General features: G+C 36.3%; 1 protein-coding gene across 1 annotated transcript in view; it reads left to right on the top strand.

Moving 5' to 3' along the window:
* Nucleotides 1-232: 232 nt before the first annotated feature.
* The window catches only part of LOC100930928 (piezo-type mechanosensitive ion channel component 2-like), a 101279-nt gene continuing 88322 nt past the window's right edge, over nt 233-13189 (top strand). Inside the window, 7 exon segments of the mRNA XM_031949270.1 lie at nt 233-296; nt 6085-6186; nt 7137-7179; nt 7815-7995; nt 9982-10189; nt 11246-11459; nt 12465-12639. Of these exon segments, the coding sequence (XP_031805130.1) occupies nt 233-296; nt 6085-6186; nt 7137-7179; nt 7815-7995; nt 9982-10189; nt 11246-11459; nt 12465-12639 (987 nt within the window).

Raw genomic sequence — 13189 nt, 5'->3', positions numbered from 1 at the left:
TATATAGCCCTGCTGCTCATCCCTCAGTTGCCTTCCCAGAATCCCCTTCTTAAAGTTGACTGTTATACACTCAACTTTTCTTTTCTGGCCACGAACAAAGGTTGATAGTGAAAGAGCAAAGTATGCAGCATGAAGAAGTGGTAAAGTCTTTCCACATTCTACCCGGCTCTGGTCTGCAGGGGTGAGCCAACACATAGCACTTCTAGCATTCATTGTGAGCAGAGTGAAGATCATGGCCAGTGATGTCACTTCTGCGCTCACTTTTAGAGTTCTTCTGCCATTCTCTCTGATTGCAGGTAAGATTGCTTTCTTCCTTTTGAGAAGAAAATCACAATGCATAGGTGAGTTTAATCCCCAAAGTAATCAAGGTAGAAACTTTTCTGTTCAATGTCTTCCACAGCTCTGTGAAATGTAGTAATTTTATTTTATTTCCAGCTAGAGATATAGCTGCTACCTTGATAGACTGTAGACCTTCAGTCTGGAAATATCAACTAGAAAACTCCTTCTTTTTGGAATCTGGGAGTTATAGGATATTGAAAGCATATCTTGTTGCCCTTCTAATGTTTTTAGAAGGTAGAGAAGTAAAGGTAGACTTTGGAGTCAAAGTTAGCTAGGTTTTTGAGCTCAGTCTCTGTTTAGGACATTTTTTGAACTTTCCTAACTTAGTATCACTGTAGATAATTGTAGATGTCAGGGGAGGGAAAGGTTTGTCTATAGCACATGAATATATTCAATTGAATTGGTCAAAAATTCAATCCCATTTAGATATGTGGGCAGGCAGTTTATACTTGATTTTTTTGGTTACATTTCCAATTGTTATGTAAATATGACCTCAAAAATAGAGCCCTGACTCTGGAGTCAGAGAGCCTCAGTTCAAATACTGCTTCTGCTGCTCATCTGTATGATCTTGAGCTTCCTGAGCCTCAGTTTCCTCATTTGTAAAATGAAGGGACTGGAACTGATGACCTCTGAGATAATGTCCAATTCTCCATCTATGATCCTACTATCTTATGAATAAATTAATGACTTTAGACTTTATCTACACAAAGGAAAGATATAAGATAATTATTCAGAGAATTCATCTGAAATATTACAGTAGTTGTAGCCAAAATTTGTTTACCTGGATAATTCTTTCATTAATTCACCATGTCCCCAATTATTAACATAGTCTAACCAAGAATGATAGCAATGAACATGAGACATCACACAGCTACAAATCTATGTGTCAACTTCCCCAAAGTAGTTTCCTTTGTTTGCCAGTGATGCACACTTTGATTTTGCAATATTAGTTATTGTTAGTGAAATAAGATTTTTTTTAGTACTGTAATTGGACAAATTATTTTCAGCTTGTTAGAAATTCTGATTTTTTTTTCCTAAGCATACTTGAAAGCAATGTTTTTGTACGTGGCTAAGTCAATGACAGGCATGGCTACATTGCCAAAGAAAGATTGAAAAAGTGGGATCCTGGTTAGCCCAAAATTACTATAATAATTCATTATGAATGGGGCAAAGACTTAGAAAAATCTAAGAGATTTCTTAACTGAAACTTCAGTGATATTTGTGATGACCCTCCTAGATAAACTCTCTCTTTCAATTCAATTTGTCCTCTATAACTTATAATCTTAGAGAATTGTCTAGACTAACATTGCAATGTCAGAGGTCTTGCTGAGTTATTTATAATCATATATTTCAAAGGTAGGACTAAAACTCAGTTCTTCTATTACTTTTCTTATAGCCTTTATTTTAGAGCAGAAATTTTAATGGAGCCTGGTGGACTTTATTTTTTAAAGTCTAGATAACTGTATTTTAAATATTTTATTTCCTTTGTATTCCTTTGTATTTTTTATGCATTTAAAAACATTCTTCTGAAAAGCAGTCCATAGCTTTGTCAGAAGGAGTCCATGACTCAAAAAAGGTCAAGAAACCCTGCCTCAAAAATAAATGTGAATGAAATTCCATCACATCTGTTCCAATTCAATTGAACAAATATTGGTCAACTGCCTACCCTATGTAAAGCTCTATGTTGGAGGCTGGAAATGCAAAAATATAGATACATACTTTGATCTAAATACACTTAAATGTATTTAAAGTGTATAAAAGATACATTTTTATGTTTATGATTATGATTATAAGAAGAGTGGGATAAATACAAAGTATACACAAAGTATTATAGGAAAAAAGAGGAGGGAAAAATCACTTTCACCTTAAAGGGAAGGAAGAAAGTGAATTATAGAAAAGTTTTTGGAGGAGTCAGCACCTGTAGGCAGGGAGAGGCTTTAACAGTTGGAATGTACTGAAGTACTGGGTTGGGGGTTCAGTGTAGGCAGGGGATAGAAGATAATATTTGTTCTATTACCTGCTAAGGATCTGATATCTTGATTTTTTTTTTCCTCTCTATTACAGCTATATCATTCAGGTACAATGGAATGTCAGTGGTCTATCTTATATTTTTACTACTCCTTCCACTCTTTCCCAAACCCTCAGCTACCTTAATGAAAGGTAGGTAAATACTTTCTTGAAAAGGTTTCAATATAGGATAAAATTTAATTTTATGTTCTCAACTTTAAGTATTGTATAGTATATCCCTGGGGAAAATCAAAAGTAAAACAATGAGTATTCCCATGCTTACAGGTAACATTAAGTTTTGAGTTTAGCTTATAAATACTTTAGTAGAGGTTAAGGGTTCATAAGAGAATGGAAATCTATTATTAAGGCCAGTGTAAGAGTGTTGGTCTTGGAGTCACCAGTTACTAGCTGAAATCCTGGGGCCACCTCCTTAGGCCTTAGTTTGTTTATCTGTAAAATGAAGATAATAATAGTACCTATTTCATATGAAAGGCAGTAGAATGAGTGCTATTTATTATAAGGGAGACCTACGGTTAGGTCCTACTTTTGACATTAGCTATATTACCATGTACAAATCATTTACTCTCAGCCTCAACCAACTCTCTAAGATATCTAATAATACCTACTCATAGGGATTAATGTGACAAACAAAAGAGTTCATATATGTAAAGTGTGGTTGTGGACCTGGAACATGAATGGCAGACAACTGTTATCTTGAATATAGTACACCACGGTGAGAAGCAATTTAGCCTAGGAGATAGAGAGTTCATCTTGGAGTTAAGAGGATAGGAATTCAAGTCTTTCTTCCAACAAAAACTAGCTATGGAGCCATGGGCAACTTGGTTAACCTATTGCTTGCTGTCAACTTTCTGGCAGAGAGTCTCCAAAGTAGAGCTGATCAACCAATCTGAGGATGAAAAAATAGGTTACATCAGTCTCCCTGTGTCAGCCAATCACGGGGGTCTGATCTCCAATACAGCCATGCCTGACTTCATCCTCAAGCATTTCCTTCCTTCAGTAGTAGATACTCTTAACCTCCTCCATTCTGAATGATAGGTGACCTACTAAAGGAGTTATATAACCCAACAAGTTTTCTTTAGCAGCAACTAGATAGGTACCATCAGGGAAATTTCTTCCTTCTTAACCTGTCCAGCTCTGTCCTCCAAGTACTTTCTGGCTTCAAAAAAACACCTCGGGGCTCTGTGATCAGGATCAGGGAATAGGAGACACACTTCCATTTCCATTTCATTTTGAGAGAGTTTTGCAGGAGGAATAGGCTTGAAGTTATGGTCTACATTATAGATTCCATTATGACATTTTCCCCTCAAATCCAACCCTTTCCCAAACTTTCCTCTTTGTGTTAAGGATAAGGTTCCTGATCTGGTTTCATTTTCAACTCTTCCCTCTCCCTCATACCACATTATCTAAGTGGTTGACAAATATTTCTATCTCCATAAAATCTCACATTTTCCCCTTCTTTCTATTCCTACAGTCACAACTCTAATTCAGATCCTCATCATCTCTCACTTAGATTTTTGCAATATCCTTAAGAGTCCTCCATTTCCCCCTACTCCCTTCTCCCATCCACATAATTGCCAAAGTAATTTTCCTAAAGCACAGACTTATCTATGCCATTTCTATTCCCTACTTAGTAAACTTCAGGGCTTCCTATTGACTTTAGGACACAATATTATTTTGTCTTTAGCTCATCCATTTACTTGTATTTCTATTTTTCTATAATTTTTCTAACATAAAATTAGCACAGTAGTGCTTGCATATAATTTATAAATAAGTATGCATATATTTGGATGGCATGTTCATTTTTTAAAACCAATATGAGCATGAGATAATAATAAAAAACAAGCTTAGAGATAACTGCTTCAAAACTGTTAGAGAAGGATGAGCTGCCAATCAGCATTTGGTAGAGGGAGTTTCCACAATGAACATTCCCTCTAAGGATGAAATCATAACTCCACCCTGTTTCCTCTCCCCACCAAAACAGTATGATTGAACAAGGTCATGTCTCCCTGGGCTCCTGACTTGAACAAAAGATTGATTGTTGAGCATTTCAGAGAGCTCATCAATTATAACAGTAAGAAAATTGGAAGTCTGAGAGATCTGGGTCAGGTGCTAGTCCTACCACTTATTTACTGCTGTGTCATCTTATAGAAGGCACTTAATATCTCTGAGCCACTAATGTCTATAAGAGAGGATTAATAACAGGCATACTATCTACTGGTCAGGGCTACCACAAGGAGAGTGCTTTCTAATCTGAAGAAGTGCTCTATAAATATGAGCTATTATCATTAATAACTTGTGACCAATAGTGAATATTTTATTTGATAAATAATAAAAACCCATATCCACATAGATCTTTAAGTGCTCTTCTCACAATTCCCTTTGAGGGAAGCAGGTCAAGTAGTATTAACTCATTTTACACAGGAAGAAACAAAGGGCCAAAGAGAGGTTAATTGACTTTTTTAGTCATGAAGTAAGAATCAGAGCAGGGACTTCAGCCAAGATTTCCATACCACCGCAGTTCCTTTATTAATAATACAGATTATAAGAGAAACTATCTGCATAGAAAAATCTATTCCAATAAGCACTAGAAGAGTTACATAAAGAAAGAATATTTTTCTAAATATAGTATGACCTAATTTGTTTGGATCTCATTCATTTGGTGAAAGCTTAGATGAAGGTTTGACTTTGGTGTTATCTATGATTAAAGGATTAGAGACAAAAGGCTGTAAAAAGAATTTATTCAGCAAATTAATAGTATGACAAGAAATTCAACTTTAGGAAGAAAGCTTAACCTGCTAAGGAAAATACATTTTTTTGTATTACATTTTTATTTACTTCATAAACATTTCCCAATTGCATTTTTTAATATCATTATTTTATTTTTTCTAATTATATTTAAAGAACCTTCATCATTCACCTTTATAAGATTTTGGGTTTTAGATTTTTCTCCCTCCCTCTTTTTCCTCCCTCTTCCCCAAGCAATCTGATATGTTATATATGTACAATCATGTTGAACATATTATGATATTAGTCATGTTGTGAAAGAAGAATCAGAACAAAAAGGGAAAACCACGAGAAAGGAATAAAACAAAACAAAAGTGAAAATAGTATGTTTTGATCTGCATTGAGACTCCATAGTTCTTTCTCTGGATATGGATAGCATTTTCCATCATGAGTCTATTGGAATTGTCTTGGATTATTGTATTGTTGAGAAGAACTAAGTCTATGATAGTTGATCATCACACAAAGTTGCCATTACTCTGTATAAGGAAGAATACATCATTTTAAGTACTGTGCCAGCTTTCATTTCCATTTAACATATATACCAACTACATATTATTCTTATCTATTCAATAAAAGATGCCTAAAGGTGTTCTACATGACTAGCATCTCTCTCTTGATCTGAATCTGCATTGGAAAATAGAAATTTTCTGTAATTACAGTATGAAGATAATTCAAAATGACCTCTCAAGTTTGAATTAATGAAATGATTCAGTGGATGTAATTTGGCCTAACCCACCCCACCTCTAGAAGATCTTACTATCAATCTATTATGGCTTTGACTCTTCTGGTGAGAGTACAAAATGTATGTTGTAGTATGTGTGCATAGTCTGGAGCATACAATATATACAGAAAAGAGATTGAATTGACAGGGACAGACATCTGGCTCTTCTTGAGGGCAGTATAATCCTTAATTTTCTCCAATTCCTTTTCTAGGCTGCACAAAGAATCTGTTGAGAGCAATCTGTTACACCAGTGCCCTTTTCCTACTGATACAATTGACTGCTCAGATAATTTTTCGTTTCATGCCTCCTGACGGTAAGGAATAATATACTGAGATCTCTTGCTGCACCAGAAAATCCAGGAGTCAGAATTAAAAGTGGACCCTGATTTCAGTAACAGGAAGAGTCAAGTCTTATCATCTTTCCCCTTTCTATGTGCCATTTTCCTTTCCCCAAGCCTTTCCAAGGTAGACACACCTACTTTTCTTTTTTCTTTGATTTTTCCGGGAAGTACTTTAGCCAAGTAGAGCCAAAAATCACAAAATGAATTCCAAGAGAGAAAGGGGACTAGAATGACAGAAGAACAAGGAATAGAAGTTTCCCCGACTAGTAACTCCAGCAAGAGGCAGCATGGTACACTGAAGAATGCACTGGGATTAGAGAAAGATCTGGGTTCAAGTCCTATATCAGATACTCATTAGTTCTGTGACCCTGATATTTTATTTTGCCACTCTTGATACCTCATTTTCCCCAATTATAAAATGAAGGGGGTTGGATTCAGTGTACTCAAAGATCCATTTCAGCTCTAAATCTATGATCTTAAGATCTCTACCTCTTTCATCTCTTGAACCCTGGGAATGGAAGAGTATCTATATGGCGTCTCCCATTTATGTTGTCTCCTCCAATCAGAATGTGAGCTCCTTGAAGGCAGAGACTGTATCACTTTCCTATTTTTATCCCCAGTTTTTGGCACATGGTAAGCACTTAATAAATGTTGTTTAATTCACTCATTTGTGAATTTCCAAGGGGAAAAAAAAGAAGGGATGGTTTTAGGCTCCACTGAAAATTCAGTTGTCTTCAATAAATATTAATTAAGCATATATATAGGAAATATCAGCATACCAGTAGGACCAAGAAGCACATCCTGCTTCTTTCTGCCCCACTTCAAATAGTAACACACAGGCTGGCAAGAAAAGAGAGTCAGAGTCATTAAAAAGGAATATGTTTGCTTGATGTGAACAAAAGTTCTTTGGTCTTTTCTCACAGGTGCAGTTTGGGAAGTGATACTTGGAGATTTGGGGATTCTAAGGTAAGAATGAGTTTGACAAATAAAGGAGTATAACAGGCAGAAACTGTTCCTAAATGATTCTATACAATTCCAATAGTATTTATTGAGTAATAGCTCTGTGCTAGGGGATCTTGGGAGGTATAGAAGAAGGAAATGATAGTTTCTTCCCTAGTGGAAATGAAAGTCTTTTTGGAAAGGAAAGTATTTAGAATACTTTAGGAAGGGGGAAGAGGGACTTGAGATGGATCTTGAATGTTAATCATTTGTTAAGATGGTAAAAAGGATTATGGCCAAAAGCCAGAGGAAAGAGAAAACAAGGAATCTATATATTCCACAAACTAGCAAATTATTTCATCTAATACCTGTTATCATGGTATGGTGACGAGAGCTCTCGATTGGGAATCAGAAAAGTTAGATTTGATTTTTAGTTCTGCCATTTAATACCTTTCTTTGGAAAGTTAATCTTTCCATACACCATGCCTCAGTTCCCTCATTTGCAAAATTGATAGAGTAGTCTCCATTCCAATGTTCATTACAGCTCTAAATTCTATGGACTCCCATGGAATCCATGAGATAAGAAAATAACACCATAATTTTTCACCCTCCAAAAAGCTCAGGGAAATCTTTCCACTTGACTTACATTTTCTTCTCCATAGATTCAGCCAAGTGGATGCTAAGAATATTGTGCGTCTATTGGGTCCAGACATTGGGATGCTGGTCACATCTCTTGTAGTAATGAAGTTGAGCCAAAAGCTGGTGATGCCCCTTGTTCCTGAGTCACCTTTATCCTCCCATAGCAAAGTGGTGGAGGAGGAGACAGGGGAAGAGACGGAGGCAGTGAGTGAAGCTATATGCTATCTTAAATCTGACAATAAAGTTGAATTTTAGTTGATGGAGGTAATGGGGTGTGTGTATTTCTGGACAGGGAAATGAAGGAGGGTATGAAAGGAAATTGTAGCCTTTATACCATATTAAATGTGCAAGTCAAGGAATCCCATGTTGTTTTTTTTGTTTTTTTTTTTTTTTACACTGAGGCAATTGGGGTTAAGCAACTAGCCTGGGGATCACACAGCTAGGAAATGTTAAGTGTCTGAGAGCAGATTTGAACTCGGGTCCTCCTGAATTCAGGGCTGGTGCTCTATCTAAAGTGCCACCTAACTGCTCCCCATGAATCTTAAATAGATTCATTCCACTCCTTACTCTATTCACTCTGTAAGAGAGCAAAGGAATTGAAGCATGTGGTTAGAGGATTGGAGCTATCTTCTAGTTTCTGTCAATGAAATAAATCAACAAGTAATTATTGTGTTCTTTGAACAAGACACTCTCACCTGATTCCAGATATTTTCACGCAACATTTCTCCATACCTGGAATGCTATCTCTCCTCATCTCTGCCCTCTGGCTTTCCTGGTGCCCTTCAAGACCCACATAAAAATCTTACCGTCCATAGGAAACCTTTCCCAATCCCACTTAATTCTAGTAGCTTCCCTCCATTAATTATTTTCCATTTATCCTGTATATAGCTTGTTTGAATATAGTAGTTATTTTCATGTTATCTATCCCATTAGAATGTGAGTAACTTGAGGGCAGGGACTATCTTTTATCTTTGAATCAAAAATACCTGAAACTGGTGGCTCCTACAAAGTAGGTGCTTAATAAATTTTTATTGACTGATTAATTTATGAATTGCCTCCTTTGTGCCAAGTATCATGCTAGGTACTGGAAATACAAAAATAAAACTCAAGGTCCTTGTTCTCAGAGTTTACTTTCTATTGTAGGAGACAAGAGGACATAACATATACAAACAATGTAGTTCATGGTGAGAGGACACTAATGGTAAATGAAATCTGGAAAGGTTTTGTATAGAAAGCAGTGATTAAGCTGAAATCTTTTCTCTCTGTAACAAACATTTATAGACCTGAAAAACAAATTCCTACTTGGGCTATAATTGCTCTCCCCCAAAATATACCTCTATCTGAACTCTGAATCCATCATCTCTCTTCCACCTCTCTATAGAATGTTCCATCACAAATTCTTTGGAATTTTGAGTGGTTATTGTATTGATCAAAATTCCTTTGTCTTTCAAAATATTATTATTGTTGCATAGATTGTTATCCTGGTTTTTTCTCACTTCATTCTACATCAGTTTGTGAAAGTCTTCTTATGTTTCTCTGAAACCATCCCCATTATCATTACTTAACATGCATCACATGCACATAACATAAATTGCTCAGGCATTTCCCAATTGATGCACACTCTCTCAGTTTCAAATTCTTTGTCACCAAACAACAACAACAAAAAGCTACTCTAAATATTTTTGTACAAATGGGGCCTTTTCCCCTTTATTTACTGTCTTTGGGAAATGGACTTGGTAATAGTATCTTTGGGTCAAAGGTTATAGCCAGTTTAATAATTTGGGACAATGTTCCAAATTATTCTCCAGAAAGATTGGACCAGTTCATAGTTCCCCTAGTAGTATAATATATGTCTTCCTTTCTCCCTGCCTTCAGCATTCATCTTTTTTCCTTTTTGTCATCTTTGCCAATCTAATAAATTTTAATTTGTAATGATTTAGAGCACTTTTTCTTATAGTTATTGATAGCTTGGATTTTGAGTCAAGTCTTGAAGGAAGTAAGGGACTCTATGAAAGAAAAACAAGGAAAGAACACCTTCTAAGTATGGGGGACGGCCAGTATAAAAGTTTGAAAAAAAGACAATTAAATATTCTGTAAAAGGAACATGAAAAAGGTCATTTTGGCTGGATCACACAGTATGGGAAAGTAATGTGTAATGAGAATGAAAAGTAGATTGAATTCTTTTCACAGGGAGATGGAATTGATCAGGATATTGATGACAGTAGTTCCGACAGTAGCACATCCTCTGAAGCAAGTGTTTCTGGAGCAAGAACCAAGGGGAAGATGACAGAATTCTTGGGCAAAATCATTGCCATCATCACCCACTTGAAAACAATACTGGATACCATTATTACAGTAGCTGGGAAGATCCTGGTGACCCTCCTCCTGGGTTTGTCAGGTAATGTAGTAGTCTAGGTGGAAGAGGAAGGACTTGGATTGCTCGGACTATCATTCATAAAGAACTTAAAGCTTTCTCTGGAAACTCACTTGGTGAGTTTCCTATAGAAGTTCCAGAGAATCTCTTGGGACTAACTTTCTGAAAACAATTCAAACTAACCAAAGTTATCAAGTTTGAACACCCTGGTCAATTTATTTGCAACTAGCGGACTTTTTAAGGCAGTTAAGTGATGCTGGGCTTAGGATCATGGAGGGCTGAGCTGAATCCTTCATCAGATATTTAGTTACTGTGAATCTGGGTAAGTCACTTAACTTCTCCAAGCATCAGTTTCCTTGTCTATAAAATGAGAAAGTTGGACTTGTTGGCCTCTAATGTCCCTTCCAGCTCTCAATCTATATTTTATAATACTTTCTTCTCACAAAATCATTGACTGTCAGGACTTAAATTGAATTTAGGAATCATATAGTCCAACCACTTCCCATTACAGATGAGAAAAAAAAAGGCAGTATGATACAGTGGAAAGAGCCTTGAATTTAGAATCAAAGAAACTATGTTCAAATTCTGCCTCTCTGGCCCAGAACAGAGAAAAGGGAAAGGAATAAGCATTTATTAAGAACCTACTGTGTGCTAGGTATTGTTTTATGCACTTTAGAAATATATCATTTTATCCTCACCACAACCCTATGAGGTAGGTGCTATTTTAAATTCTCTATTTTATAGTTGAAACTGAAGCAGACAGAAGTTACATGACTTACCCTACATCTAAAGAAATATTTGTTTGGAGATGAATTCATGTCTTCCTAATTCCAGATCCAGTGTTAGTAATTGTCTGAGATAAAATTCAAACCTGGTGTTCATTCCATTATATCTTACAGCATCTTTTAAAATATTTTAGATAATGTCACTCCTACAAAAGTCCTATCCTGTGCCATATAGCTGACTGTATCAACACTCCCCCAGATATATTGTTGTTGACTGTTTTACTAGTAAGAGTGCAAATGGGGTGAGGATTTAAACTTTTCATTCCAAGCCCAAATAAACTATTTCTCTCCCTAGGAATTGTCTATCCTTCACTTACATCTGCTGTATACTTTGTCACCTTCCTGGGCTTATGCTCGTGGTGGTCCTGCCATCATGAAGTCGGCCCCCTGGCCTTCAGCACCATGTGTGTCTCCCTAGCCATCTTCACTTCAGGCCACATCGGGAGTTTCTATCTCTATCAGCTGCCTTATTTTCAAGACTTAGTTTCACCTGAAGACATTTATGCCAGGTAGAAGTCAAGGCTGCAGCCTGAGCTTTAAACTGTCTCTCTCAATTAAGGGGAAGGGTTCAAAGCGAAGACTTGCTGACTTTGAACCCCATCAGAATTATAATCCAATTGAACAAATGTATTTATGAAAAATCCATTATATTCAATGCCTTATGATTAGTGCTGAGGAAGCAAAGATAAAAACAAAACTGACCCTGCCTTCAGGTAACTTACATTCTAAAGGGAAGGGCAGGGAGGATTTCAGGGTGTGTGTTGGAAATTTTTATTGTTTGGAACTTGGTCTAAAGAGGCCAAAGTCTGGAGTTCTTTCTCCATGTGAGCCAATCAATTAGTTTTTCCTCTTAACTGACTGATTCAAAGCCAGATTAATCACATTGAAATTGGTTCTGGCAATCATAGTGAGAACTGGGGGAGGAAATATAGATGATTTAGTACAAAACTCTCTTGACTTCTGGAAAGGCACCAGTAAGTATTGTACAGATGATGGGCCTGTGGTATTACCTTAGTGTGGGAAAGATACTCCTTCCAAGCTCTGTCCCCGGTCTAGAACTAAAGCTAAAAGTCACTTCAAAGATCATCTAGTTCAAATCCTGCATTTTGCAGATGAGGAAATTGGGGTCCAGGAGTTTAAAGGATTTGGTCAAGATCATACAAGTGGAACGAATTAGAAATTGAATCTGAACCCAGGTCAACTGGTTTCAGAGCTTCTGCTATTCTAGGCAATATACTAGGTACTAGGGCTACAAAGATAAAAATAAAAGATTCTCTTTCCTCAAAAGACATTCTATCTTCCAAGACAAAATAGAGTTGGGAATTTGACTGGACCAGTTTAATCTCTTCATTCATTGAAAAATGTTTTAAAAAATCTGGCAAAATCTATTTCACAGAGAAAACTTTCACTGAGTAGACATATCCACACCAGTAGCACTGATAAGGCAGTGATTGACAGGAAACACTATTTACTACTTCAAGCCTTTCACTGTTTTTTGTCTCTATTTTCTTCAGGCTATTGGGCATGACTGCTCTCATTAAGACCAATAGAACAGAATCCTGGAGACTCTACATCCATCAGGAACTCAGCTGGCCTGAGTTTGCAAATCCTCTCATTTTGCTTTTATTCTACTATGTGCTTATCATGCTATTACATCAATGGAATCCAAATCCAAGGATAAGTGAATGTGTAAGTGAATGGTTTGGTATATATGTTCAAAATAGGGGATAGCTACCTTTGGAGACCACCTTCTCAATCCCTAGCCAATTTTGATAGAAGAAAATAATCTTAATGATTTACATTAATGCATGAATGGTTGTATATACCATCATGGCTTAATTCAGGGATATGTATGAATGGATGAAAACAGTTCTTAATCACTTACTATGTGCCTAAAGCACTGTTTCTAACTGGGATCAGGCAGGAATCTACTTGAAGGCAAAGGCCATTTTACTTTTGTCTCTATATTCTCATTACCTAGTATAATGTTTACCTGTGATAGTCACTTATCATTGGCTCTAGAGTCTGAGGATCTGTATTCAAATACTGTCTCTGATGCTTCTTACTTTGTGTGACTTCAAGCAAATTCCTTAAACTCCTTGGTCCTCTGTTTTCTTATCCAAAAAAGAAAGATGGGTTTAAATTAGATGATCTCTGAGATCCCCTTCAAATTTAAATATATCATCCCATCACTGTGAACAGAAATCAAAACCTGAAATATTATTTTAGTTGAAAATAA

Source organism: Sarcophilus harrisii, chromosome 2, assembly GCF_902635505.1.
Source record: "Sarcophilus harrisii chromosome 2, mSarHar1.11, whole genome shotgun sequence".
NCBI lineage: Eukaryota > Metazoa > Chordata > Mammalia > Dasyuromorphia > Dasyuridae > Sarcophilus > Sarcophilus harrisii.
Note: the sequence above shows the minus strand (reverse complement) of the source record. Positions and strands in the feature narration are given on the sequence as shown.